Source organism: Megascapheus bottae, chromosome 22, assembly GCF_031878675.1.
Source record: "Megascapheus bottae isolate mThoBot1 chromosome 22, mThoBot2.hap1, whole genome shotgun sequence".
NCBI classification, from domain to species: domain Eukaryota; kingdom Metazoa; phylum Chordata; class Mammalia; order Rodentia; family Geomyidae; genus Megascapheus; species Megascapheus bottae.
In genome coordinates, this window is record NC_143530.1 from 24,417,684 (window position 1) to 24,445,234 (window position 27,551).

General features: G+C 35.1%; 1 protein-coding gene across 3 annotated transcripts in view; it reads right to left on the reverse strand.

Annotated features, from left to right (window-relative positions):
* Exoc2 (exocyst complex component 2) overlaps positions 1 to 27,551 on the reverse strand; it is a 223,616-nt gene that overhangs the window by 168,058 nt on the left and 28,007 nt on the right. For all 3 annotated transcript variants that reach the window (XM_090356361.1, XM_090356362.1, XM_090356363.1), the window contains exons 7-10: positions 20,458 to 20,603; positions 20,256 to 20,337; positions 19,425 to 19,527; positions 14,934 to 15,052 (exon numbers count right to left, since the gene is read on the reverse strand). In XM_090356361.1, the coding sequence (XP_090212487.1) occupies positions 14,934 to 15,052; positions 19,425 to 19,527; positions 20,256 to 20,337; positions 20,458 to 20,603 (450 nt within the window). The remainder of the gene's footprint in view (positions 1 to 14,933; positions 15,053 to 19,424; positions 19,528 to 20,255; positions 20,338 to 20,457; positions 20,604 to 27,551) is intronic.

The following is a 27,551-nucleotide window of genomic DNA, read 5'->3' on the forward strand; positions in this document are numbered from 1 at the left end:
TGAGAATCTAGAAATCATTTTTCTAAAATGGACTTCAAGAGTTATGAGAAGTAAAAGGAAAAAAATGTCACTAAAGGGGTTTATACCAACATGGCTTTAAGTAGTAAGATTTTGCCTTGTTCATCTACACAGGAGCCTACAAAATAACTGATGAAACTCTCTCTATTCTCAAGGACTTTATGTTTTCATGGCAGAAGTGGAAAATAAATGAATACAAAAACAATGAAGACAGAGTACAACATACTATTCAAGAACCTCAGGAGTAGGTGTTATGGAATTGAATAACCAGTGGTCAGAAAAGCTTGGTTTCATAGGACCCTATTATCATGGGCTCTGCATGGCGCAGAATTAGCACAATTATACCCAGTAAGGTTTACAGAAATAGAAATTAGGTCATCTGGAAATATTATTTTAAGTAGGATACAGCTGTTTTGAAGACTATGTTCTAACCATAGTGCTAAATGATATATATGCATTCCTATTTGGGAAAACATTTATCCATCTAAGATAAGATTTATATAATCTAAAATGTTAAAAAAAATTAAGTCATATGCATTGCAGAGTAAACAGAATATAGGCAGTGGGGAAAATATTTATAACTGATTTTCTTTTTTTTAAATAGCAAATTTTCATTGTAATTAATAGAAGGGCTACATTATATTCGCCAGATAGATACAACCGGTTTTTTCTATATTAACTACAGAGTTGTGTGGAAAATTAATGGCATAATATTTTTCTTTGAAATTATATGATTTCTATATCAGAAAACTAATACAAAAAATGAATTTTCTGACATAAGAGAAACACAAGGGGGCTTAAACTTAACATCATATTTTAAAAATGCATGAAGAATTCATAATTTAAACAAACATATATAAGAACTATAAGAATGTTTATGTGTTAAAACAGTTCCTGTCAGAAGAGAAGGTACTAATTGGAAGGGAAGTACAAATGGAGAAGATGAAAGGTGATTGTGGTCAAAATACTTCATATATAGATGTGAAAATTGAACATAAAGCTTGTTGAGACTGGTTTGTGAAGGGAGAAGGAGAAATGAGAGTGACAGAGGGGAATCTACTGAAGATACATTGTATGCATACATGTGAACATGTCAAAATGACCCCCCTTTGATAGTAATAAAAAATGTGGGTAAAAACTGAAAAAAATAATAAAATGAAAGGTTACAAGTTGCTTTTGCAAGTTTCAGGACTAAAAGTCTAAGAAGCAAATACTAATTCCCATTCTTATAAATAATGCAATTACTATTGCTTAAACAGATCCTCAGAAAATGATGTCTATCCATAACTGCTATTTGATAACTTATTTATGTATTTTAAGCAAGTTTTAGATTTTAAAACTCTTTTACTAATAGAAGCTATACTAGTTATATGTTTTCATTCATTGAAAACATTATCAGTTCCTTGTGAAATCTGGAATAGAAAGTTTAAAAGGAAATCAACGGGCAAGTCAACAGGTATTTGAAACACATTTCAAATTTAACAGCCAGAAGGTGGCACTGCACCACTGCATGTAAATACATGTGGTAGGTACTGACCTAAATATTCATTTCTCTCAGCAATGTTTTGCTCCTTTTTCCATCCAAAAAAGGTCTTACAACACACAATAAGCAATGACACTTATGCTTGATGAGAAAAATATATGCGAACGTATTGAATATCAGTTGTCACAAACCATTTACATTCAATTGTCAAAAACAAAGTCAAAAACACCTTTAAGATTCTGACATTCAAGCTTCAATTACATGATTTGAATTTTTTGGTGCTTGAATTCAGGGTCTGGTTGCTCTCCTTGAGATTTTTTCTCTTAAGGCTCCTGTTCTACCACTTGAGCCACATACTTTCTAGCATTTGGAGGGCAGGAAGTAGTTTATTACAGATTGATATCCCACAAAACTATTACAAAGATGAAGTTTTTTTGACAATTAGTATTAGTACAAAACAAGATGAAAAAAAATGACTTGTAAATTATAAAATCAGAAAAAGGCTTAAAAATTTTCCTAAGAATCAGCCTATTTTCTTATCTCATGGTATATTTAAGAGAAATATACACACTGGCTATAAGTGATTATACAAAACTAGTAAGAAATATTCCTTACATCATGCGCTCATGATGTATCCATCATCTGCAACTGAAATGTTGTCTTGGTATATTTTCCCTGAAAATTGAGGGCAACATTCAACTATATCCACACAAGTGTGGTGTGCTAGCTTACAGCAGAACATCAGTAGGCAACAGAGAATAAAGCTGTGTTTGAGTGTTCTGATTATTCCTTTCAAACCAATACTGCATTAATATAAAATTTGACAGGTTATTTGTTTTCTTAGTAGTAAATTTTCTCTGAAAACAAAATCTGCCTATGATTGTTTTGGGGGAGGAGGGAGAGCAGTGAAAAATAAAAAGCACATTTCTGTTTTGTTTTATGTTGAGTACTGGGAGATCAAATTCAGGCCTCACACTAACATTGGGCTTTATCCTCAGTATTATAAAAATTAAAACACACCAACACATGCATACACAAACTTTTGTCAAAGGTGTAAGAAAAATAGAAACAGGGTAAGTTTAAATAAATTTCATAATATGCATTTACATAAATACTGTAAGAAAACCCTATGATAACTAATTCATGCTAATAAGTTGTTTTTTATTAATGCTTTTAATTAAGGAATTTGTAAAAAAATTAGCTACAAAATTCTGATTCTCTGAGTGAAAGTTTGAAGGTAGTGTTCAATGAGCACGAACAAGATAAAAACCATGCTCACTCTACTGATTAGGCAACAATTAAGAACACCAACCACATCCTGTCTACATGTATAAAATGTTGGTTTCTACAAAGAGCAAATCTGAAAAGTATGCCTTACAGGAAACAGCACCACAAAAATATTAAAGGCAACAAACAGGTAACGATGAAAATTTAGAATTTAATTTTATTACAGACTTCACAGATTGGCTATTTTAAAAATACTTAATATAGTAACCAAGTGAATAAATGCTTGTAAGGTCAAAATAATTTCACTTTGGACAAAGGAAACAGAGACAAAAACATGAGAAGGGGTAGCAATGTTCGAGAAGTAATGAATGCATCTACTACCTGACGAATGTAACTCTAAACCCTCTATACATAATCTCCACGATAAAATAAAAAAAAAATCACTGCATTCTATCAACATTATGTGAAGTACAAGGTAATGATTACCCCAAGATAAAATGTTACAAAGGCACAAAACCCCACAACATAAAAAAAAAAAGAGTATCATGTTTTTGATTCTAAAATTCTATTTGGCATTCATAGGAAATATGGTTTAAAGAAAATTATTGAAGTATATTTTTTGATGGTCTGTTCTATCTTTTAGCTTTGACAATCTAGTATGAGTTATAATTGAACCAAAATAAAAGCTATATCACAGGTGGTTGGGAGGTTAAAGATGTATCAATATTTAACATAGGCACAGATAACTATGTTTCTTCATTACTGACAGTCAAGGGTCATTATTTGACATCTCCACAGAACCTGAAGTAGCAACATTCTCAAAGGGAATTGCTGTTCTAATTATGACTAAGTATCAATACGCATCCAATTAGGAAATTCCTGAAATGTTATATGAACTCAAATAAAACAAATTATCAAATTAGAGAGGTTGTTTAATTGCAGAAGTTATTTTCTTCAGAATACCAATGAAATAATCTTAGTGAAATAATTCTAGTTACTTTAACTTTCACTATTTGCTAGAAACAAAGGGAAACATTTTCTTTTCCCCCCCAACAACAGTGAAATTTCTAGTAGGTTAAATATTTCAGCTTTTGGTTAGTCTGTGGATCTCAAAAGCCCTTGAACAAAGCTTCCAGACTTAAGAATCTGTACTAAAACTATATCCTACAATCATCAATTTTTTTAAAACTTAAGATCTTAAGATTTTGTTTTAAGATGCTTATTATACCTAGAAAACCATAATAAGGTTTCAGGAAACCTTATCATATGTCAGTAAAATCCTTTCAACTCTTATGGTGCAAAGGGTTTTTTTTTTTTCCTATTTTAAATGCAAATAATAACCAGTATTTGTTTAACTGGCTCCATACAAGGAGGGCAAAGAAAAGTTCCTCATGCAAGTCTGCAAATGCAAGGCCAGGTGAATAAGAGTACTGTACTTTCTCATCCTTCATGCCTCACACAGCAAGTTTTCTCACAGTCTACAATAGTGATCTACAACCCTGCACGTACTCTCAGAAGGGCAGCTGACTTCCTCATTGCCCTTAAACACCTTTGAACACTTTTCCTGTGCACAGCGGGCCCTTGTCCTGTCCTGCAGCCTGACCACCCACTGTTGCTTGTTGACCAAACACCACAGGATGGGAGACCTTTCAAGCATACTACACAGAAGAATTTCAGTGCCAAAGCTGAGGAATTATTAATTCGTTATTAATTATACCTTGTCAACAGATAAAAATGTTCTTTTTGATCTTCTGACTATCTCTAGATATTGAAGGAAATTTTCAATGTAAAGAGGAGCACTGAATACAAATCAAACCAAAGGAGTCAACACGACATACTCCTGTTAACTCATGACATTTGGGGTTCTTGTGGCAAGTTCCAGGAAGTTTGTAATATATAGCTTAAAACAGTAGTTCAGAAAAGGAAATGTTCTTAAAGCAAAGCTTAGATGTGAACTTTCAACAAGCATTTATTAGCTAGACTAGGCAGGGAGAAGAACCATCTATGTATGCATGTACATATGTATGTATGCATGCATTCATGTGTATATAGACACACACATATATGCACATACTTATATATATTATACACACATAAAGTAAGGAAGGTGAGTAGTCAAAACTATTCATGCTTTTTATTAAGGTCTTATACCCTGTAGCAGTTAAATATTCAAATGTATCTCAAGGAATTATTACAAAATGATAAAATAATTTAAATACTTATATTAAAATGACCAAGTAATGTGTCTATAGTGAACTAACATGTACTTGACATTTCCATGTTGAAATTCTCTTTCTGTGAAGGAGGGAGAATAGAGGCATGCAATGTCTCCCAGTTGCAAGATGTCTTCTGTGAGATGAGTAGTAAACCAAGGCATCTAGTGGCCAGGATAATCCACTGAAAAGATCCTTTTGGCATTGTACTTTTTTTTTTGGCATTGTACTTTGTAACTGTCTGATTTGATAAAGGTGAACTAAACATATTACAAAGTAAAAGAAATAAAGAGATCCTAACATACATTTCCTCAATAGCTGTCATCTCACTATAAAGAATCCAAAGTACTATTCCAAAAGTCAGTCAAATTCTCAAATCCCAGATTTCAAGAATACCTAATTTATAATTAATTATTAGCATTAACTTTATTTTGGAGAGCAAAACTGACTTTCCAACTTATATTTAATACCTATCTGCATTCACTGTGTAAAAATCTACAGATTTACATTCTAGCTATTTAAGCTATTTACTTTTCATTACTTTCAAATAAGAAACAATTTCTGCATGCACATATATATTTTAAAACTAATTCAAGATATATAAAATACCACTTGGGTCTTTTTTCCTTTCCGACAAATGGACAAAAAAACAAAACAAAACAAAACAAAAAACCCTCAGATTCTGGCTTTGCTACAGAGAAAATAATTTTCACTGCAATAAAGAACTGAGAACTGAAACCGTCCCTTTACTTCCCATTGCTGAATCTATTATATACTTACCTCTGTATATACATATATATATATTTCTATATGTCTTCCAAATAGTAAACAAAGCAGGCAAATAAAATCCCAATAAACACATCATCTTCTACCACCAATTTAAAAAAGATCCTCTTGTCTCAACATGAAAAAGAGCATGTGTACAGGGGAGCCTGCACTAGCCCCCCTGAAGTCAGCCAGGTGGCAGCTGCATGCAGATTACATACCCAACTTGGAAGGGACTGGGTTACAAGGAGCATATGGAAAGCAAACTACTATCTCATATCTGTGCTTGCTGCAGCTGTGTTTTTCCTTTTCTTCTCTTTTAATCAACCTCTGCCATTCTGGGTTCATGCTGTGATAAACATTTGAAAATAAACTATTTTTTAATCTCTAGACAATAAACTCCATAAAAGGACCTTATTAGTATACAAGTACATTATAATTTTAACTAAAAATTAGAATTTTATTGAATATTATATATTACAGTGCAGTTTGCTGTCTAAATATAGAAATGTTTTTTATAATTCTGAAGAAAATTAAACTTATCTTGTCAATTTCCAAATGGATATTGTAAATTAATCTAGCTTATAGGAAATTTATCTAAAGCTATATACACAGAAAAATATGTACATAAAAGTCACAACTATAGGGACAAAAACATGAGAAGGGATATCAATGTGTAAGAAATAATGTACCTACTTCTTAGCAAATGTAACTGTAATCCCTCTATAAATTACTGCAACAATAAAAAAAATTTTAAAGTCACAGCTATATTTCTAAAGGCCAAGAAAAAATAAAGCTTAATTATACTACAGAAATTCATAAAATTGCAAATAAGCTGTAATAACTTATGCACATAGTTTGTAAATTTCAGGTAAAATATATTCTTTTTTATACCTTAAGATCCTTGAATACACATAAACATATTTAGTTTTTTCACCAAGTATTTAACAATCTGATGAATGTTGAACACATTTAAAAAGATAAGTTGTTTGCAGTGCCTAGAGTTCAAACTGAGGGCTTGCACACATTATTCTATCCCTGAGCTAAACCCCTCACTCCTAAAAGGTAGATATTTAGCACAGCCAATATTTAGTAGGCCCACTAAGATAATTTCCAAGTTCTCAGAGAAAACCCAAGCCTTGTATATAGGTATTTTCTTCTGTTTTATGGTTTTAAAAAACTTTTTGTTCATTTATATTAAGCAATTATCCAATTCTAGATGTCCTTTAGGGAAGTCCTAAATAAAGCTTATATCTAAAAGAAGGGAAAGTCTATTCTGTGAACAGACTGGTGACTTTTTTCTCAAGTTAGCAAACAAAGCTAGCAAGTACCTGAAGAGTTAAAAATCCAATCACTTTCAGAACAAAGAAAGACATGTCAGACCACCTTTAAAAATCTTATTTTAGAAGGCCAGTGAGGGGTTACGCAAAAACTTTTCCTGGCAGGAAACCTGAAGAATTACTTTAATTTTAGACTTATTTCACAGCAATTTCAAGAGAAGAATTCTTACAAGGTGGTAAAAGTTTATCATGTGCATTGATGCCAGGAAGTAGGCTGCTTTAGATATTGGCAAATGGACACGCCGTTCAGGCTGGAAAAATATAGCAGTCAAATGTTTAAGTTTTCTTTTAATTTTATCCCTGCTTTTGTTTTTTTCTCCTCCTTTTCCTTCCTGTGGAAAGACCAAGAGATCATATACAGGCTACAGTGTCAGGCCCCACAGAAGGAGCAAGGGCTATCTGGGAATGATGGCCAGGTGTGTTGAATTTGAGGGATACCTTGGGTTGTAACTTGAAGAGTAGTACCACCTGCTAGCATTCCTGTATATTATTGTAACAAAAACTAGAATTCACAAAAGAGATTATCTCAGTACTGACAGAATACTCATCTTATAGCCCACCCTACACCGAATTCTTCACCTACAAGAGGCTTTCTTAGAAAAAGGCAGCTTTGTATGTAGGATGGCCACCTCTGACAATCTATCACCACCTCTGTTCCAGAAGTTTTCTCTGAGGACCACAAGAGTAAATACAATTAACATTTCCACCAAACCAGCATGCAAAATTTTTTTAAAAAATTATATGCTAATAAGAATTTTTTAGATTCATACATAAAGAGAAACTTTACTATAAAAGGTATCAAGAATCCTTTTCCTGCTGGAAATATTTACAGTCTATCTACTTTATAGTTTTACTTCATGAAATTGTCAAAGTTGTCATACTCATGGGTTTACTTTAAAAAAATTATTACCATTTTTCTTCTCCAGTGTTAACAATCCAAATACTGTTATTATAATAGAAGATTTTAAACTTTTTTTAGATTTAAAAGGCCACAAGCTTTCACTTCAAATTTAGGCTCCAAAGTATCCCCTTTTGAAAAAACAATATAGGGCCAAGAGTTTGGCCTAGTTGTACAGTGCTTTGCCTAGCATGCAAAAGACCCAATTCCTCGGCACCACATATACAGAAAAAAGAAGTGGTGCTGAGGCTCAAGTGGTAGAGTTCTAGCCTTGAGAAAATCCAAGGACAGTGCTCAGGCCGAGCTCGAGCATAGGAAAGGCAAAAAAAAAAAAAAAAAAAAAAAAAAGACAATATAGCAGGCCAAGAGTGTAGCCTAGTGGTATAGTGCTTACCTAGCAAGCCCTGGGTTTGATTTCTTGGTACCATATGTACAAAAGAAGCCGGAAGTGGTACTGTGGCTTAAGTGGCCAAGCCCTAGCCCTTAGCAAAAAGTATCCAAGGACAGTGCCCAGGCCCTGAGTTCCAGCCCCAGAACTGGCAAAGAAAAAAAAAGACAAAGTAGCCTTACAACCAACCAAATACTAGATGGATGAAATATCGAGCAAATTTTCTTTTTTTTTTATTTTTTTATATATTTTTTTATTATTGTAATTAGTAAAAGGGTTACATGATATTTGCCAGATAGAAGGTTCGAGCAAATTTTCTCTAAGCAATTTCTGACAAGTGAAATATTATTCACCTTTCTCTGATTTGTTGTGTTTCTTGGTCCTTACTGAGAAAGTTTTGACCTGTGCAGAGGAGGTCTAGTGTATCTTCTATTCCTTCTTGTAAAGTTTTCAGTGTGTCGGCTTTTACCTCGAGGTCTTTGATCCATTTGGAGTTAATCCTGGTGCAGGGTGACAAAGAAGGATCCAACTTTAGTTTTCTGCAGATGCTTAACCAGTTCTGCCAGCACCACTTGTTGAAGAGGCTGTCTTTCTTCCATTCTATTTTTTTGGCTCCCTTATCAAAGATTAGGTGGCCATAGCTCTGTGGTTTAATATCTGGGTCCTCAGTTCTATTCCATTGGTCTTCAGGTCTGTTCTTGTGCCAGTACCAAGCTGTTTTGATAATTATAGCTCTGTAATAGTCTAAAATTTGGTATTGAAATTCCTTCTGCGCCGTTCTTTCTGCTAAGAAGTGTTTTTGCTATACGGGATCTTTTATTATTCCATATGAAATTTTGGATTGCTTCTTCTATTTCTTTAAAGAATGACATTGGGATATTGATGGGTATTGCATTGAATTTATAGATAGCCCTTGGCAAGATTGTCATTTTCACAATGAGATTCTTTCAATCCAGGAGCATGGGAGGTTTTTCCATTTCCTCAGTTCTGCTTTAATTTCCTTTTTCAGGGTTTTAAAGTTATTATCAAAAAGGTCCTTTACATTCTTAGTTAAGATAATTCCTAGGTACTTTATTTTCTTTGAGGCTATTGCAAAAGGAGTTGCTTTCCTGATTGTTGCCTTGTTCCTCTCACTGTTGGCATAAAGGAAGGCAGTTGATTTTTGAGGTTTAATTTTATACCCTGCTAATTTTCCAAAGTTTTGAATCAGCTCAAGGAGCTTGAGAGTAGAGTCTATAGGGTTCTTTAAATACAGACTCATATATTCTGCAAAGTTTTACTTCCTCTTTCCCTCTTTGGATCCCCTTTATGCTTGCTTCTTGCCTTATTGCACTGGCTAGGAATTCTAATACTATGTTAAAGAGAAGTAGAGAGAGTGGGCATTCTTGTCTCGTTCCTGATTTTAGAGGGAATGGCTTTAGCTTTTCACCATTAAGTATAATACTGTGGGTTTGGTGGGACTGCATTAAACTGCAGAGCTTCTGTAAGGCAAAGGACATAGCTAGTAAATCAATTAGGAAGCCTACAGAATGGGAGAAGATCTTCACTAACCATACAACAAAGGCCTCATATCTAAAATGTATCAACAGCTCAAAAAATTGAATTACTCCAAAACTAATCTCCAAACTAACAACCATCCCATTAAAAGATGGGCCAAAGACTTAAAGAGAGTCTTCTCTGAAGAAGAAATAAAAATGGCCTATAGATACATGAAGAAATGCTAGACATCTCTAGTCATAAAAGAAGTGCAAATCAAAACAACTCTAAGATTCCACCTCACTCCAGTTAAAATGGCCAGGATCAAGAAAACTAATAACAACAGATGCTGGATAGGATGTAGCCAAGAAGGATCACTATTACACTGTTGGTGGGAGTGTAAACTCGTTCAACCACTATGGAAAGCAATATGGTGGTTCCTCAAAAGACTAAACATAGGGCTCCCCTATGACCCAGCAATTCCACTACTTGGCATTTACCCAGTCGTCCAGAAATAAGGGCATACTAAATCCACAAGCACAGTGATGTTCATTGCAGCACTATTTACCATAGCAAAGATATGGAACCAACCCAGATGTCCCTTAGTTGATGAGTGGATCAACAAGATGTGGTATTTATACACAATGGAATTCTATGGTGCTGTCAGAAAGAAAGATATCTCCCCATTTGTAAGGAAATGGAAAGACTTAGAAAAAATCATATTAAGTGAAATAAGCCAGACTCAAAGGAACATAGGCCCAGTAGTCTCCCCCATTTGTCATAATCAGTAGAAACCTTGGGCTCTCCTAGCAGAGATTTACAATAGAACAAAATCTAGAGACATTAGGCCAAATAGTATGACACTAAATGTTAGGACCTCCAGGATAAGGAAACAAAAGCCATATAATGAATGACTGTTGTTCTTAATGTACTATGTTATCTCTCATCTCTTTTGCTGTCCCTTGGTTATCTCATATTGTTACAATATTTCACATTGTTATCTGATATATTGGATATATTTGTATTTGGTTATTTGAAATTGGGTAGGAAAGGGGGGAAAACAAGATGAGGGTAGGGGTGGGGGGAGGGAAATGGGGACCATGTCATAAGAAAGGGTATCAATGTTTGTGAAGTTATGCACCTACTATCTGGTGAATATAATGTAACCCTTCTATTAATCACAATAAAAAAAGAAAGAAAGCTCAAAAAATTACAATGAAGAAGTATTTTGGAAAAAAAAAAGAAATATTATTCTCCTTTCTGTTGCTTCAACATTCCACAGGCAGCTACAATCAACTTAAGGAAACCAAAAATGGCCAAGCAAACAAGTACTCTGTGGCCAATCGAAGGAGACAGATCACAACACAAAAGTGGCATCAACTGATAGCTAATGGCCTGTCACTACCACTGCTGCTCTACAAAGCTACAGCTTTGGTGGGAAGAAGAAAGGCCCTTTAACATCCTTAGTATTTTCTGGAGTACCTCCTAGGACACTGAGATGCTTTCTCACTGGTCACTATCTTCTTAATGTCTTTACTCTCAAGAAATTTATACTTAATGTATGACTCGGGTATGTGTGTGTGTATGTGTGTTGTGTGATGTGCTATTTTTTCAAATTATCTTTAATTAGTTATACAAAAGGGGTTTCAATTCAACATGTCAGTTGATAAACACAAATTCTGATCAGTGTCACACCTTTTATCATTCTTCCCTATTTCTCCCAACTCCATAAATCTCCTCAGTTTTCCAAGCTCCATTCTACATATATACATTGAATATGATAACTGCATTATCTCACCCTTTCACTGTATGATCTTAGAGGTTACTAATTAGGTCTACACAAAACGGCCTCAATAGCATTCACCATGTGTAGCAAAACAGCATAAAAAGCAGCAGAAATTAGAAGTAACTCATCTAGCTGGGGTACTTAAGGAATAGCTAGCTCACTGTGAGTTGACAAATATCAGTATGTTTTATATGCCAGTTTACTTTCCTAACATACTCAGAAATAGTGATGAAATGCTTATTTCAACAATGTAACACAGGGAGGAGTTATGTAGCTTGTCTTTATAACAGGCTAGTGGAATGGGAAGAAATCTGGATATCTGCTTATTCTACCACTACTTTCAATACATAGAAGTTGGGGCAGCCACCTGGCTTTTTTTTTTTTTCCAGTCCTGGACTTGAGCTCAGGGCCTGAGCACTATTGTTGGACTTTCTCAAGGCCAGGATTCTATCACTTGAGCCTCAGCATCACTTCCAGTTTTCTTTCTATGTATGTGGTACCAAGGAATCGAACCTGGGGCTTTATGCATGCTAGGCAAGCATTATACCACTAGGCCAAACTCCTGGCCCTCACCTGACTTTTCTTGAGATACTTTTCTCACATATGAAATAACTCTAAAGTCATTTGTGAACATGACAATTTCCCAGATGTCTTCCAAATCTGAAACTTCACAATTATTATAAGCAGATGTCCAACAAAAAAGAGAACCAGGCTGGCCTGGCAGATCATGCCTGTATTCCTAGCTACTCAGGAGACTGAGAATTAAGGATCATGGTTTGAAGCCAGCCTGAGCAGCTGGTACCTATGGCCAGCTATAGCTCAAGTGGCAGAGATCTAGTCTGACTTGAAGGAAGCAGCTCAGGGGCAGTGGTCAGGCCCTGAGGTCAAGTTCAATGACTACCACAGAAACAAAACAAACAAAAACCCCCCATAGAATCAGAACTAAAAAGTACTCAAATCCAAACTATCCAAAGCAATAAGACAAAAAGTATGTTACAGATGAATAGTGACAATTTCTCCTATGTCATCTGTGCTATGACTGCTCTCATTAGAGAGCAGTCCCAGACCTTGCTGGGAGTGAGTGGCAGCATTGGTCCTGAATCAATGTCACCTACTGAGGAGCTGAGGTCACAGCAGCAACCTCAGGGCTCAGCCCAAAGGACATTTTACTCTTCCACTGTAACTTAAAGCTTATATGAAAACTATCTCTTCTGGCCTCAGGGCACTGTGTTCTCTTGTTTCCCACCTACCCCATACCTGTTTATCATCTCTTGCAGCCTTCCCTTCTACTGTAACTTCTACCTTCATTGTGGCCCTCAAGATTGTCCTTGATTATTACCTTCTTCTTCCTCTTCTTTCTTCTTTCTTCCTTCTTCCTCCTTCCTCCTTCTTCTTCTTCTTTTTCCCCCTCCTCCTCCTCCTTCTGTCAGTCATGGGGCCTGGGCATTGTCCCTGAGCTCTTTTTACTTAAGGCTAGCACTCTACCACTTTGAGCCACAATACTACTTCAGGTTTTCTGGTGGCTAATTGGAGATAAGAGTCCTGTCCAGGCTAGCTTTGAGGCACTATCCTCAGATTGCAGCTTTCTGAGTAGCTAGGATTACAGATGTGAAGCACCCACTTCTACTTCTTGCATCTCTTCTTCCTCATTTTCTTTTCCTCTTCTTCTCATCCTCTCATTCTCCATCCTCCTCTTTCTCTCATCTTCCCCCCTCCTCTTCCTGTTCCTCTTCCTCCTTCTTTTTTGCTAACCTTGAGTAAATACATCTGCTTCTAAGGCCCCAAACCTCTTACTCTTTCAAAAATCTATTCGTTATCTCTTCTTGCACAGAGGGCAATTCCAAATCCACCTGTCCAAATGAAAGGGAAAACCACTTTCCTCTCCTAAGTTCCTTGACTCATGGTACTATCACTGTAATGAGCTACCATGGCAGACACAAACATCTGAGAGGCCCCATGCCACCTCTCCCCATTCTTCTAAAACCCTGCCCAATCCATTTCAACCTCTAAATGACCTTGGAATACATATATATACACACACACACATACACATACACACATCACATTTTCACCACCTCCACATGGTCAGGTACCATAGTTACCATGCCAGCTATCTACCTGACTTCCCTGTTTGCTATCTTCTAAAATAAATCTGATGATGTTTTTTCTTTGCCCGAAGTCCTCAGTGGTTCTTCCACTGCCCTGTGAATGAAGTGAACCTCTCAAAGCAAATAATGACACCTATTATCTGGTGCATCCTAACTCTAGCCTCAACTCCTCAACTATGATCACATTCTCAGCCATATATTCCTGCCTCACACAGAAGTGGCGTTCTGTGGCTTAAAAACCTGTATGCTTCCTGGAAAGGTCTCTTTCCTTCTCTGTTTAAACTGGCCAACATAAATGTCCTTTAATACTTAAAACACATGTCATTTCAGATATCAGAACATCACTTTCCTAATCCAAAACCTTAAATCAGATCCTGTTTCTAAGTGCAACTATCATGTTCAGAATTTCTTCAGCCTTAGAAAGCAGCATATGTACAGTTTTCCAATACAAAAGCCAATCAATAACCTGTCTGTTTCCTCCATACTGTCAGATGGTGTAATCCAGGCATCTGACTATTGACAATCAAGTGACTGCAGTATAAATGGCCTTTAATATATTTGATATTTGTTGAATGACAAGATTACACAAATGAAAGTCCGTAAGTTTGCATGCAAATGTAGCTTTAGCCTCTTTCTTCAAACTTACCTCTGGGCCTTACACAGATAGCTCCCTTTCTTAGGTTGGAGCATGCCTAATAAGCTACCTCTAGTTCTTAGCTAATATGGGACCTTCCTGAGACAGCTTTCATAGTGCATTCTCCTTACTTAATGACCTTTTCCGAATATCCTGTTGTTTCTCATTTTATGTGTCCTTTTTTGTTGTTGTTTGTTTTTTCAGCTCATTACATGTTTAGTGTCTTTCCTTTCTTTTGCTAAGTTCATGAGGCAGACCTTGTATCTGTTATATTCATAGCAGTCTATGTAGCACTTGGCAACTTCCTGGACTACTGAGGCCACACATGTATTTGATAAAACAATGAATGAGATTCACATTCATTGAAGATTAATTTGATTTCTATAGCATCATGTACCTATGAAGCTGTAGCTATTCCTTGAAATAAACCTTATAATAACATTTAAACTCTACTAGTCAATCATAAACTGCAATATATTAAAACCATGATACATATTCTCTCCTATCACCCACTCTTAGGGCTGTATATGGAAGTAAGAAAAATAGCCAAAAGGACGTTTACAGACGTGACATGTAACTCAGAATAGAATTCCTTGCCTTTAAGGTCTTTCACATAGCCCTCTTTGCAGCTGTGCATGAGCTGAAGGGTCCACTTGTGCTGGGCTCCAATACACTGCCAAGCAGGGTCACCAGGTGCATGAAGGTCAGACAAATACCTGAAAAGAAGCAAGTGTAAGCTTTTGTTAAAAATGTTAGCAGAAAGATGAGCTAGAATGTTTTATAATCACTATCAGTTTTCGAAGAAAAGCATTATAAATTAGGAAATAATCTGCCAATATGAGTCTTAATTGTCAATGAAATATATTCAAATATTTTCTTACTATTGTAAATAACAAAACTATGTTGTAAAAAAATTAGATCTTTGCATAAAAGGCAATTAAAAAAACATGATCCTACCAATTTGGTGAGAACTTTTCTTTATAGTCATATTTGCTTCTCAAAGTGTTTCCACTTCATTGGCAGGCATTACATCAAACACAGGTGGGAGACATAACAGCATGTGGGTGATTCTTTTTTGGTTTTGTTTTTTTGTTTTTATAATTTCAATTTAAAATTCCTGTCTGGTTTGAAAAGTCCACTAGATGGCAGTATGGTACTGCTTTCTATGACAAGCTAGTCATGGACTGCTAAAATTTAAGGACACTTTCTGTATATAACAACATGCACTGACTTCTAAAGTGTAAATTAATTCATTTCTGAGAAAATATTCATACAGAAGACATAATTTGAATGGGTGTTTTCTTTTTAAATAGACCCAAAATATTTAAAAGTCTTTCTGCATAAAATAATCAAACATACACAATTTAAATATATTTCAGTTGAAAAACTTTTGTCAGATATTATTCATTAGCTCTCATGCAACATTTCCACACATGTCAAGTTAAATCCAAGTAAATAAACTCCAAAAGCATGTTCAAATGAATTTATTACCTTAAAATTATTCTTAACTATAAGCTGTCTTTTGTCTCGAGGTTTAAATTTTTGATCAATGGCAATTACTCATTAATGGTTGCAAGCTGTGACCTTAGCTAAATCTCAATCACTCAGGGCATGTCTGATATTCTTCCCACATTTCTTCAGTAATGGTCACTCATTACATCTCAATTAACAGATAATTAGAAGAGAAACAAATCCATTTTGTGGTAGGTTAGTAACAAATAAAATGTTGAGGAGAAACCTGACATAGCACTAGCTATGTCCTCCACAAGCTAATGAGGAGGCCCTGTTTTGAAGGGGGTGTGGCCTCTGATCACCTGCCAAAGGGCCACCAAAAACATGGCCTGTACTTCATGGATAGCCTGACTTTATCCTCCTCTGGCAACTGCTACAAATTGCAGACAGGCCTTATTTGACTATTGAGAAAGTGACAAGTCAATTAAGAGTAAGGATCTTCCTTGAACTAAGCAGTCACCTAAGACAACACCCCATGACTTGACACTAGCATTCTAAGATAAACAGATTATAGTATGAAGAATTCATTCCAAAGCCTCAAAATCTAGTCTCAGTTTTCTTCACATAAGTCTTTCCTCTCCTACTAGCTGGAATACAAACGAAGCAAATAGTATCACCTGTCTTTCCTTCCCAATGCATGTATGCTCTTTTATTCTTCTTGCTGGGGGTAATTTGTTTCAAAAACCCCCAAATAGGCTTATTTTACCTTCAATTACTTGGGAAAAAAAACACACAAAAAAACCCAAAAAACCTCTTTCCTAACATTTTGGTTCACATAATCCTCGATATGATGTTAAGAAAATACAGGAGTGTTCTTTTAAAGAACACTTTACTTTTACACTGTTGGATAGGAATGCAGACGTCTTTATGAGGGCTTTCTCTGGCAGTGCAGCAAGAAAAATCATTAAGCTTGATTCACAACTTTGAAATATATCTGCAATACAGTGACCATTGTCTTTGCAAAGTTTAAGGATAATCCACTTCCTATCATTTTATTTATGGGTATTAAGTTAAAGGACATTCAAAATATTTTCTTAAGAAAGATAAAAGTCCTGTCAGAAATTCTAGACGATGTCAGTTCTATAATACATCTTGTTCAAATTTCTTCCAAGGAGTTTCTTCTTCACTTTTTAAATGATGTTTAAAAAATAGGTATTTTTGAGGCCAGGAGTGTGATCTAGTGGTAGAGTGCTTATCTATCATGCACAAAGCCCCGGATTCAATTCCTTGGTACCACATACATAGAAAAGGACGTGGTGCTGGGGCTAGAGTTCTAGCCTTAAGAAAACTGAAGGACAGTGGCTAGTTCCTGAGCTCAAGTCCAGGACTAGCAATAAAAAAAAAAAGGTACTTTCATCTAAAAAAATTGTTCAGGATGTAGCATATGTTATTGGTATTTTATATTTTTATATTAATGAAATACTAAAGAATACTCTTTCAAAAAGCCTTTTGGAGGAGAAAACAAGATAATGATGTACATAAGCATACTGTTTTAGAATTTAAGAATTCGTTTTCAGTTATACTCGTGATTTTCACCAGTTTCCATAGGCAAGACCACACTGATAAGGAAGGACTAAGAGGAATGAGCTCTGCTTCTTAGTAAAGTTACAATGTTCCTTGACAGCAAGACAGAGTTATAAAGAAGTTTTTAGTTAGGTGAACTAATGCATGTAGGTGATCTTTACCCTTGTTACCTATACCCATGGTAATTCAACCATAAAGAGCTGTATACCTGGCAAGGATTAACATATTGTTGTAGGCAAGTTTAATATAAGGAATGAGTTCGTAGGTAAATCTCTAAAGCACAACCAATGAGGCAGCAGAAAGTAACCCAGACAACAAGGATGAGGACACTGCCCCTGCCAATGTAGTCCTACATCAAACGCTCCATCTTCTTGGAACTCTGTATATGGCAAATGTGGCAGTTGAGTAACTGCCGTAAAGCTTGCTTACACTGTAATCTTGTACAGTTCTACAAGCAAGGAAAAGTCCAACCGTATATCCTTCCTTACACAGGCAGCCTAAGAACAACAAGACAAGCTTTAAAACTAGGGTCTTCATAAGATGCATGTGAAAGGCAAGGGTCAATTTCTGGGGCCTGCACAATGATCTCAGTAGTACCTGCCCCAAGTTTCATACAGCCACAGCAGCAGCAGCAGCAATCAATTATACTATTCTTTCTGAAGCCACTGCAGACACCTCTGCGTACTTTCCTCCTGGTGAATACCGACTTGCTTGTCAAGAGACAGCATCTCTCACTCCCTCTGTCCCTGGTCACCAGGACAAAGTCTGAGTGTGCATCATCAGTCACTCCACAGCTGTTCTCACAGCAACTTTCAGGCCAGATCCTACTGCTAAATGCACAAATATCAAGTCTACCGTAATTTTATAATTACTGATTTTTGCAAAAACTTCCCTAATTAAAGAGAAGTCTCTAAGTTTAGAGAGAGATTGAGAACAAAATCTAAACAAGATATTCTAGCTAAAAATAATTTTAATATTCTTTAATTACATACAAAAAGCTTAAAATTTATGCTATCTCCAAACTTTGACATAAATTATATAACTGATTGGCAACTGATTCAATGACAGTCCTTAAATGTATTCTCTCTTTTCCATGACCTTCAGAGATTTAGTCTGTCATACTCAGATGAAGAAACTAAAACACAGAACTCTTCCAAATCACCACAGTTCACACTACTTCTTTCTAAGGTGTTCCTCGTATACCCTGTGAGGTTACTGCTTTTTTTCCTGTGTTTGTGTGCCAGATTGGGGACTTGAACCCAGAGTCTGGGTATTGTCTCTAAGCTTTTTTACTGTAGGCTATACGCTATCACTTGAGCCAAAGCTCCACATCTGGCTTTTTGACGTTTACAGATAAAAAGTCTCATAGACTTTCCTCCTGGGCTGGCTTTGAACTGCAATCCTCAGATCTCAGCCTCCTAAGTAGCTAGGAATACAGAAATAAGCCACTGGTGCCTGCCTGTTACTGCTATTTAAAAAAAAAAAAGCATGTGTGCGTGTGTATGTGTGTATGTATGTATGTATGTATGTATGTATGTATGTATGTATGTATGTATATGTATATACACATATACTTTATATATATATATGTACACACACATATCACTAAACTTTCTTTTATCGATTACTATACGTCAGATAAACACTCATGGACAAAACCTTCCAGAATTTTTTCTACTCAATGGGCTGGTATTGTGCTCTGACCCACCAGGAACCCTTACTCCATAGACAATGGCACTGCACCACCCCACAGGTATGCAAGTAGGCAGTAGAGAAGGAGTGACTAAGCAATGGATCTACTTTTCCTTAGGCTAAATTGACAGAATGCCCTGGGCTTTAAAAAAAAAAAAGTAAGCCATAACTAGTTGCAATGTACTAGTATTCTGAAGAATCCTTGTGTCCTATACAAAACTCCCTCAAATTGCCAATTTTCTTCACTTTCATTGTTTCATCAGTCTCCTAAGTTTCCCCAAATGACCTTTCAGATTTAAACTGTAAATCCAATAATACCAAACACATATAAACAATGAGTCAAGTTTCTTTACGTTTTACCTTATGTAACGTTTTTGGTCATGTAATGTTGATGGAGTTTCAAGCAATTTATCCAGAAGTAATTCTCGTAAAGCTTCAATTCGTGTTTCTACTTCAGCATAATCTATTTTTCCAAAAAAGGATATGTAAGATTTACAGAATTGAAATTTGAAATCAAACTTCAGAAAGCAGAACAGTGATTGCTTTTTGAAAAGAGGCACAAGGGACCTTTGTGAAGTGATCCAAACACATCATCACAACTGTATACATGGACGTATGCATGCGACAGAATTCAATGACCTGTAACATGTAGGGTCTGTGCATTTCATTGCATGTACATTTTGTCACAGTAAAGAAATAAATTATGTGTCTGCTTCCTTATGGGTTTCATTTCTTAATAAGCTTTGTTATATTTCTCCTGGGTGATAAGGTTTTAGCTACAGGGAACTTTAAGCTTCCTTTACTTGCTATATCTCTGGTATTAGAATTAATTTCAAAAGCTCTTGGCTCTCTCTGAAGAGGAAAGATTAAAATGCAGTTTTCCATGCCCTTAAAAGATTGTTGTTGCTTCTTCTTCACAGTAAAAAAAAGAAAAGATCTTTTTTTTTTTTTAAATAGGATCGTTGTTAATGACCACCACAAATGTCTGTGAATAACCTGTCATTATAGTTAGTCATTTTCACTACATTTCAGGAAGAAACCCATGTTACTTTTGAAGTAATTGTTTTACATTTTAAAGAGAATATCATATAAACAAAATCCAAAATACACAAAACATTCTTTACAGAACACATTCCACATTCTTCCTGTAAAAGCAAAGTAGAAGATCTAAGAGCAATAAACAAATCTTACATTTCTTGAAAACTTGCACCTCCGTTTTCCCAAAGAGTGATTTGGCCTTTTCATAATCATTAATAACCACATCATAATCACCCTTTAAAAAAATTTTAGAAGACTGTCAGTAAAGCATAATGATTATTTGGCTAATAATAAAAATAATCTTAACAAATCTTCAAGTTTTATAACACTGTATGTACATAAATACATACTTTACCTTTTGAATATTCCTTTCAATATTCAGAGGTAAGTTGAAGAGAAATTTAAATCGCTGAAGTACATTGAGTGCATTTCTAGTGGAATCTGCCTTGTCTTTTCTACCTAGCACTTCTTGAAATAATGCATCTGCAGTATTACTTGCTCCTATTTTAAAAGGAAAAGATGAAATTTAGATAAAAGCTGATTTTAACCAGAAAATGTGTAACTGCACGAGAAACAAAAGGTTAGATTGCTATTATGGCTTTCCATTAGCTCAACAGACTGTGTATTAAAAGTTAACTATAAAAATATGCTAAAGTTTTCATTTTGCCTGCTATGTCTTTTCATATGCTACAAATACCATCCAATTAGAAACAACCATATTTACCATGTCCAAATAAATTCTAAACTGTGATCCTACATTTATTTTACTTTCCTAATTTTCATAGCAATATATGGGGTCCTTACATTATTCCATTACTTCATATAATAAGAGGTAAAATATATGCATACCCATGTATGTGCACAAATATACACTACTTAGATTCTACAGATCCAACATTTACAGATGGAATAGCAAACAAAACATAAAAACGTTTTCAGAAGAAAAAAAAACCTGCTCAAAAGAAATATTTGAAAAGTAACCCTACCCCTTGATAGTAATATCTTCAAATGTAATGGACACAGAAAATTATATAAACCATTTTAAATGACACAGTTTAATCTAGCATCATTAATGGTTCTTATATCAGTTCTGCTAAAATTATACATGAATAGGACATTTCAAAAATGTTTTTCCTGAAAGACTTTAAATTATACAAATCACTGTAATAAAAGTTGGTTTATCTAAAGCAAATTTTGTTATGTTCAAAAATAGTTTAAAATTTGTAACTTGTGAATTAATTTTAATTAGCTACTAAGAAAGGAGAGAGAAAGGATAAACTGTTTTTAGCTGTTTGATCACTGCTTGTAAAACGTTTCTACATTATCTGGTCTAGTGACTATACTTTAAGCAGAGATGAAAAAATTACCTCAGTCTCACTGGGTGGCTTGTACACCACATCCGCTAGTCCACACTGTGGGTGGCCTGATCGTGTTAAAAGCTTCTTTGTAACATGATTGTTTTATCTAAATAATGTTTAAGTTCTGGCGAAATCTTAAAGGCCTGATATAAAAACTTTATTTGGTCAAGATAGCCATTTCACCACATTCTATTTTATGTAAAATACTAATTTTCTATTACAAGATGAGGAGAAATACATTTCCTTTTTGCCACCAAGCTACATAATATAGGTTAGATGAGTATTTGAAATCTGAACTGGAAATCTGCACAAGGAAAATTATTTTAAAGTACTTACCATTTTTAAAGAATATCAACTTTATGAGTTGAAGCTTCATAAATGAATTAAATCTTTTAATATGTGACACTTAGGTGTTAAAGCACCAAAGTTTTTCTTTATTGTTAATATAATGAAAGCAAACATATAAGTTCAAAATGAATTCCTTTTTCACTTTATTTTTAAAGTAATAAAATTACTAATTAATATTTAACTACCAAAAAACATATGATAATAACTAAAAGATAAACTTTAAGTGAGCTAAATAAAATATAGACTTTTTTAAAAAAAATTATAGGTAGAAGTTATATAAACTACAAAATTATAATTTAATTTGCTCAGAAATATACTTTTATATATGGAGAATTTAAATTTATGCAACATTGAGAAATTATGTAAACAATTCCTGCCAACAAATTATTATAAATTTGTGAATTTTATTGCATTCACAATAAAACTGTAGTTCATAGCTGATAACGAGATGATGCATCCAGTAATAAAACACATGAAAACAGTGAAACCAAGATTTGCACAGCCAATAAAAATCGCCAGGCAGCTCACAAATGCACTCTTTGTCTTTTTTCTCTTTTGCTGCTAATAAGGAAACAAAACTGCTACAGGGATTGAGTGCTCTTCCATGTGGGGCTGAAAGCAAAGATAAAGCTATCAGCCAGAATCTCAATAATCAGGTATAAATCCCTACATGTGCTACCAGTCTATACATTAGTCTCCTCAGGCTCTTACAACAAGGACACCGAATTATAAAGCAGCTGGCAGTGTAGAAGAGAGGAGAGAAGTTGAAGAGAAGGGGAAGAGAACAGAAGAGGAGGGGAAGAGAAAGGAAAGAGAAGGGAAGAGAAAGGAGGAAAAAAGAAGCAACGAGATCTAAAATCTGTTGTCTGTGTCTCCATTTCAAGATTCTATAAAATGACTAGCTAGGCTGTATGCTATAATATGAATGGTATCATAAGCAGTATTTAATGCTTATTTACAACAGCATGCCTAATACTGGAAACCTACAGTTCTACATAAAATATACAGAGGTGGAATTTGAAGATGTGAAAATAGCTGAAGTTGATACCCATACTCTCAAAGAGCCAACTTATTTGCAAGTCAAGTTCAAGAAATGAGAAAATGATGATTCATTTTCTTCATTTTTTCTTTCCTTTTTTAATACCACTTGTTAGATAATTATGAGCCAATCGTTTCATAAAAGTCAGGTTCTTTTTCACAGACTTGAATCTTACTGATAGTTCTTGACTTCTTTATTATAATTTTATACACTTTTATATACCTGGGATAAATCACATGATCTTATTACTTCCATTATCATCTCTATGCTGGTGATTTCTAAATGTGTATTTCACATTAGACATACAATAAAGAGATAACATACTGAGTACTGAGTTAATGTTAGGTGCTATTCTAAAAATCTTATGTGTATTATAATTTTTTTATACTTGCTCATGTTTCTTTAAGACAGGCACTGTTTTATTCCCACTTCATAGTGGAAGCAATTGTCACAGAGGTTACATGCAACATACAAAGGAAGTGATAAGAGCCAGAAAAATACTTATTGATATAGCCCCAAGAATCTCAGTCTTTCCTCCCTACTCCTCTCATCACACCACTAACCTGCTCCTCCTTACTCCATTTGAGGTCAGAAATCTGAGTCATCAACTATTTCCCTTTTCTTACTTTGTACACTCAACCAGTGACCAAATACTGCCATCTTCATCCCTTTGATGTTCTTTCTCTGCTAGTCTCTCTATCTTCCTACTATTTTGACTTATATTAGTGCTGCCTGCTCTACCACCTCAGTGTCAACCTCCTGCCTCCAGCCTATGGTCTATAGAGATGCTGGGGTGCTCCTTAAAACTGTCATTACATTACTCCCTTACTAAATTCCTATGGTGAACCTTGTATCCTCTCTGAGGTAACTGTCTTCTTCCTCATGCTGCAGGACACACATGTATCTTGTCTAATCACACAGGCCACCAGTCAATCTCTGCTAGTTATATGGCTACCACCCCTTTAAAGTGTACATGACTATGCAATTATTATTTCCACTCCACTTTTTGCTTGTTTCGTTTGATTGATGCTATGTTTCAAATCCAAGCTTCATACTTGCTGAACAAGCACTTTGCTATTGAGCTGTTATTCCCACAATTACTAATATAAACTCCATAAACTCTATAAACTAAATAAATTAATATCGCACTATCTGCCTCTATACTAACCTTGGAGTTTCTAGCCACCTTCTGCAACAGTAATCTAAAGATAAATGCTATAATATAGACCTGGAGTGACCCCAAAAAGTTTATGTGTTAAAGACTTAGTCCCTTGCCTGTAGTACAATTGGGAATAATGGAACCTTAAAGTGAATAGGGTCTGTTAAAGGAAGTTAGAACATTAGGGGGTGTTTCTTTAAAGGTGACAGGAGGAATCCCAGGCCTGCCCTTTCTCTTTTTGCTTGCCAGCTACCATGAGGTGAGCAGCTTTGTGTACCATATGATCCTGGACATGATGTTCTAATTCAAAGCAGGCCACAAAACCCACTGGGAGCTGATATCATTAACCAAAATAAGCCTTCCCTAAGTTGATTTTCTTGGGTATTTTGTCACAGCAACAGAAATTTGGCTAACAGAGTTTTAACTTAAAAAGTTTTAATTTAAAAAGTATAATTTTAAGCCAGGCGTGGTGGCTCATGCCTGTAATCCTAGCTATTTAGGAGGCTGAGTTCTGAGTATCAAGGTTCAAAGCCAGACCAAGCACAAAAGGACCTGAGACTCTTAGCTCCAATTAACCTCTAGAAAATGGGAAGTAGGGCTTGGCTCAAGGGTAGGTGGTAGCCTTGGGCTGAAGAGCTCAGGTACAGTGCCCAGGCCAAGTACAAGCCCCATGACACACACAAAAAAAAGTATAACTTTTAAAATGTAAAACTGGAGATACAGCTCAGTGATGGATAGCATACCCAGCTGGGATCAATCACCAGCACTTGGGGAAAAATTCAGTTCCTCGGCACATCTGAAGCACTCAATAACTGAATTTCATTAGTACAGAATTTTAGTGGATAGCACTGTTCTATGCATTTGGAATAGGTAAGGACATAGAGTTCTTACCTATGTTGAGTTTGACATATACTATCAATAATGTAATATTACCATATTGTTACAGTTATTATAATTTGTAGGATAAATATTACTATATACTACATATTTATATGTTAACAGATTAATATATTAATTTATACATATATGTTAATATATTAATATAACAATTACAAGACAGGAAGGGGCTAGGGCACAAAATAGTCCCAGCCACCAGTGACTTACTTTTTCTAACTAGGCCCTACTTCCTAACTTCACTACCTCCCCAAAATGCCAAGAGATTATCAATACAACAAGAGGTTTAATCTATTCATTACTTAAGAGTCCTCATGTCTCTAGGAATACCGTTCTTTAGGAATAATATTATTCTTTAGGAATAGCTAATATCCTTGTATTAGATATATTAGGTATAGTACACACCCCGTAAACAAAAAGATTCTAAAGAAAATGACAATCTCAAACTGAGAGACATGCTTTATTAATCTTTTACTAATATCTTAGGCTTTTCTTAATCCATTAAAGCTTAACAATCACAATTAATCACTACACATGAAATACATAACTCAAAGAAAACAAAAAACAATTTCAATAGTCAATACTGATAAATTGTGAATAAGATGAGAAAGAAAAGTTTTTAAGGCCAAAATTATTATCTTTTAGAAACAGCTTAAAAGTATAAGACTGCCTAAATAAAAAATCTCATTTTGGGCAGGGAGTTTGGCCTAGTGGTTAAAGTGCTTACCTAGCATGCATGAAGACCTGGGTTCAATTCCTCGGTACCACATATAGAAAAAAGCCAGAAGTGGTGCTGAGGATCAAGTGGTAGAGCTCTAGCCTTGAGAAAGTCCAAGGACAGTGCTCAGGCCCTGAGCTCAAGCCCAGGACTGGCAAAAAAAAAAAAAAATCTCATTTAAAACTAAATTTGATTTCAACTAGTATATTCATATACCTATGATAAAAGCATTAGTAATAATCTGGATAAACTATATTCATACTCATTTCTTCCTTTTGTAGAGATTAAATATTCAGTAATAGTCCTGTAATTATTTTTCGACCAATTCTCTGCATTTCTCATTTCTACAGCCCTGGAATCTCTGGATAACTAGGATTCCCCATGGGACTGAAGGTAATCTTGAAGTACTTAAGTCACCCCAGCTCCAACTCCCAGACTGGCTCAGCTGGAACTTTATCTATGTTAAATAAATGCTTGTCGAGCTGACCTGGATTAGAAAAACTTTATCCTAAGATAGCAAACATCAACATTATGATGACAAGAATGTTTCTGGAAAAGAGAACTACTATAAGAGGAAATTTTTTTACAATTAAAAAGTCCCGAGAGTCCCATTTATAGCAAACAGTCAAGCCCAACTTCAACCAAGAGGCATAAACTTCAATGGAAAGTTATTGTCATATTTCTATCAAAGAATTTAAATTTAAAAATAAACCTCCTCCTTGTAGTCTTTTACCATGATTCCTAAGGAAAGGTTTCTTAAACTAGATTTTTAAAAAACGTTATCACATAATGCTCAACCTAATGTATAAAAGGGCCCTTAATATTTTCCCATCAAGTATGTCTTATACTGGTACAATGATACTGGTACTATATCAGCTATTCCTGCTGAAGTAATCTCTTTTTATAGATACAGTGGTAGGATGACAAGTTCTATAGTACAAATACAAAAATCCTTGGGCAGAAAATCTCCTACCAAAACTTTAAAGTGTCAGACTACACCAATAAAAGCATTAGTAAATAGTTATTTGAGTAGAATTTAGAGTTATGTTCATTATAATAAAGTTGGCGGACTGTTCTCACAAACACAGCAAACCAGGGACTGATGGCTCATGCCTGTTATTTGAACTACTCAGGAGTATGAGATCTGAGGATTGATGTTTAAAGCCAAACTGGGTGGAAAAGTCTACAAGACTCTCATTTCTAATTAACCAACAGAAAACTAGAAGTGGAGCTGTGGCTCAAAGTGGTAGAGTACTAGCCTTGAGCAAAAAGCTCAGGGACAGTGACTAGGCTCTCAGTTCTTGACCCTCTTTATATTTAAAACTAAAGAGATTCAGGTGGGCATTATTAATTTGTAATGAACGTGAAACACATGTACAAAGCAGGACAAGTTCCTTTTACCTCACTAACATCACAATAAAGACTAATTCATTTGATGAGTTTAAGTTAGTAGGATAAATAGCTGGGATGTAAGACAAAGGGTTAAACAGAGATTAACAGAATCTCAAACTTCACACATCAGTTTTTTAAATATAATTTTACTGTTATTATTAAGGTTTTGCACACAATTCAGGTAATGTGTACATTTCTCTTTGGACAATGTCAACCCTTCCTTCTCTTCCCCCGCATTTCTCAATCTTGTCCCTGTACACTAATTACATATATAGTTCATTTTCCATACAGTATATACCGAATACCCATCCTGCTTGTTCATCCTTTCTTCCTCCTGTCCTGTACTCCCATTTATCTTGTCTAAAATGCAGAAAAAAAAAGGCACACACAAACACCACCACCACCACCACCACCACCACCACCACCACTACAACCAACAACAACATAAATAATCCATGCTGCCTTTTCCAGGCATTCACTGTTTTTTACAAGGCCTGAGTTAAGACATATTCACAGTTGCCTTAATTCTTTTTTGGAACAT